Raw genomic sequence first — 3,173 nt, 5'->3', positions numbered from 1 at the left:
CTGGTTTTTAAAATGGATAAAAAATTATGATAAAAGAAGGTCGATACGCAGTTTCCATCGACACTAACACTGGATTTGCACGTGTCTTCCAAATATTCCATCTGTTGTTTCATTTTAATTTCTAATATGGGCAAAAACAAGAACATTCTCTTAGAACCATGTTCACAGTTACCTCAAAAAGTCTAGCAGGAACAAAATGCTTGGTGGACAATAGCAGAAAAAATTTACTAAGAATACAGTACAATAGCTTCATTTCTTAATTCTCTCTCTTTAAAGTGGGTTTATATTGAAACGGCGAATTTGTTGCTTCAATTTCAGAGTTAACGTAAAGCCGGTGGAATCAGTAATTTCTTTTGCAATGCATCTTAAAAAGAACAAGAACATATTCAGTCTAAAAATATTTTTCAATTGTCGGATCTTATTGTAAAAATATTTATACTTTAAATATTAACATGATATAAATCTATTTCATCTTAATTATATGGTATGCTGAAATAATCTTGGAAATGAATGTCCAGTCTACAATAATACTGCAATTTACCATATCGTAAAGACAACATTTCTACCTTTTTGCATGAAAAATGCCGACGGAAACCCCGTACAGACCTCCAATAAAATATTTCTTTTGAAATTTTGAACAAGGTTCGTTGCATGCATTTTAGCCTTATTTATACTATTATACGTAGGACAAAAAAAACCCATGGACATTGAATGCGAGACATCCAAGCTCCTCTGCAGCAGGATGGAAAACAATGCTTGCGAATTACCATCCAGTGCCGATATGAAAGAGCCGCTGAAACCCTTCCCTCCCACTGACGTTATATTTGAGGTAGAAGGAAAAGACATACACCTTAATAAACAGACGTTGATGGAAAGGTCCCCCGTATTTAAGACTATGTTTGAATCTGACTTCATTGAAAAAGGAAAAGAAACAATACCTCTGCCAGGAAAGAAGTATGAAGAATTTGTGAATTTTTTATACACTTTTTATAACCCCGAACTGGTGGCTCCAATAACCGGTAAGTGTTACTCTGGGTTAAATCATTCTACGGTCATGTTGCTTATACCATTGAGGTAACTCTGGACCATAACGACACAATAAAGATAATAAAAAGCAAAATACAGTAAATATTGGTTATAAGGATATCACGAATACACCGAAATTTCGACGAGATTCTTATCTTACAACCGAGACTTTCTCATGAGTGAGATGATGAAATCCCACATGCCCCTAAAGAAATTATTAAAAAATTCATGGTTTTGCACCTTCGCTTTCACATTTTAGTATCTCATTATATGATCAAGCATATTGATGTTGTTAGGATAGATCCAGTCTGATTCAATTGGACTTTCGATTTCGATTACTATACGTCATCTTCATTTCTCATAATGAAAACAAATTTTTCAAGTTATTTGATATATTAAAAAGAATCAGCGCAAAAAATAAAATCAAATCAAAATAATAAAACTAAGTTTTAAAAAAAAACTCACGTACACACTGAACAAATTAACACTCTCTGCACCATGCATGGAAAGACAGGAATTCAAACACGGTAATTTAAATAAATTTAAACGTAAAAATGTAATTTTCATCTTCGATAAACAAGACTTTAATTCCACACTCAATGTACTTTTGTACTTAATTATGCTTTATAATTGATAGTATATATTTAAATTCCATTGTTGAATCTACACTAATTATGCATACTAGAATATGAATTTTGTACAAAGAGGGGTTGAAACAGAAATGTGCATGCTAAAAATCACAGGATTGATCCTCCTTAAATGACAGTTAACATCATTCATTTACCTTATTACCATTCTATTTTAGAGATGGATTATGTAATAATAATAAAACATTACCACAAAAAAGTTCTTATTTCAGTAATAAACTTGCAAGTTAAAGAAATGTATCAATAATTTTCAGAGAAAAATGTACTGGTGGTAGGATCTCTGGCAGATGAATACCAAATCATGGACCTCAAAGATAAGTGCGAGTCATTTATCTTAGACCATTGCAAACAAGTATCTGAAAACAGGGGGATCCGTATTGATGTAGAAACTCTGCTGGATTATGCTACGTACGCCGAAAATCACAATATGACTTCAGCCCTTTCTCTGATTATAAAACTTTGCTCAAAACACAGCACCGAGTCTTTGAAAAAGGCAAATCTTGAAGCAAAGGTTTCGGCTGATACACACCGACAAATTTTGGATGTTCGATGCTCTCTCATGGAACGCCAAGTAGCAACCTCTGTAGAAAAAGGTAACTATTCAACTATAAGATGTTGATTTGTGTTATGCTTGACCGGATGTGGAAATCTTTCTGAATTAAAAAAAGGAGATAAAGTGTACATCCTGATTTATATCATTTCTTTCATTTCAGGAGAACAAACTATTTCAGACTTAATGGAATTTGCCTGGGAAACTCAAGATTATGATAAAATGAAAAAATGCGAAGGGCGTCTCGTGGCTATTTGCGAAAAGGCCAATAAAGATCCGCCTGACATTGGAGCACTTACCAGGGTGACAATTCTAGATTACATAATTGCTGCTGAAAGATTCAACCTGACACGTCTCTTGTCGTCTGCGATCGAAGTAGCCTCTTCATGCAATTCTACGCCATTGATAAATGAAGATAAATATAAAGATATTTCAAAATCAACACAGTACGAAATATGTAAAGAGCGCGTTTCTCTCCTTGAACAAGTATGTACAATAGAAAGTAAATATAACTTATTTAAACCACCTGAATATCGCCCTAGATATAAAAAACGTAAGTGGTTTTATTAAGGTAAAGCCATACTCGTTGACGTCATATTGCAAAAATCGAATTGCAACTATTGTGCAAAGCCCCCCCCCCCCCATTTTTCAAATCGATTTTAGATTCCAATGCTATATTCTCTCCAATAATAATGGGAAGTGGGTACTTTAAAGATATATCTAAAAAAAATGACTCAGTGCTTTAGAATTATGCAGAGATCCACAAGTACATCTACCTGATGAAGAGGTTTTGATCTGTGTAGAAGTGAATTATTGTCTTGATAAGCTGAAGTCTTTGACATGACTTGATTTTTGTGGAAAAGAAATAATCGATGTCTTTAAAATTGTTTAATGTATTAGAAATGTGGTTTTTTTAAATTGTCATATTTAAAAAAAATTCAAAGTGAAAA

At 33.2% G+C, this 3,173-nt stretch overlaps 1 protein-coding gene across 1 annotated transcript; it reads left to right on the top strand.

Annotated features, from left to right (window-relative positions):
• Nucleotides 1–585: 585 nt before the first annotated feature.
• On the top strand, nt 586–3,173 carry LOC134267788 (uncharacterized). Its single transcript, XM_062749998.1, has 3 exons — nt 586–1,019; nt 1,928–2,266; nt 2,387–3,173. Exons 1-3 carry the CDS (start codon nt 701–703, stop codon nt 2,791–2,793), a joined length of 1,065 nt encoding a protein of 354 aa, XP_062605982.1. The 5' UTR covers nt 586–700; the 3' UTR covers nt 2,794–3,173.

This window comes from Saccostrea cucullata, unplaced genomic scaffold, assembly GCF_032062105.1.
Source record: "Saccostrea cucullata isolate Sc308-1 unplaced genomic scaffold, CSIRO_AGI_Scuc_v1 ctg9859, whole genome shotgun sequence".
In the NCBI taxonomy this organism is placed as follows: Eukaryota; Metazoa; Mollusca; class Bivalvia; order Ostreida; family Ostreidae; genus Saccostrea; species Saccostrea cuccullata.
This window is presented reverse-complemented; position numbering and strand designations above follow the sequence as displayed.

What these genes read in the sequence shown, in the direction of transcription:
- LOC134267788 (XM_062749998.1), top strand. Translation starts at nt 701, where the DNA reads ATGGACATTGAATGCGAGACATCCAAGCTCCTCTGCAGCAGGATGGAA. An exon ending in ACTGGTGGCTCCAATAACCG is followed by an intron (nt 1,020 to 1,927) that starts GTAAGTGTTACT and finishes AATAATTTTCAG; the next exon opens with AGAAAAATGTACTGGTGGTA. An exon ending in AGCAACCTCTGTAGAAAAAG is followed by an intron (nt 2,267 to 2,386) that starts GTAACTATTCAA and finishes CTTTCATTTCAG; the next exon opens with GAGAACAAACTATTTCAGAC.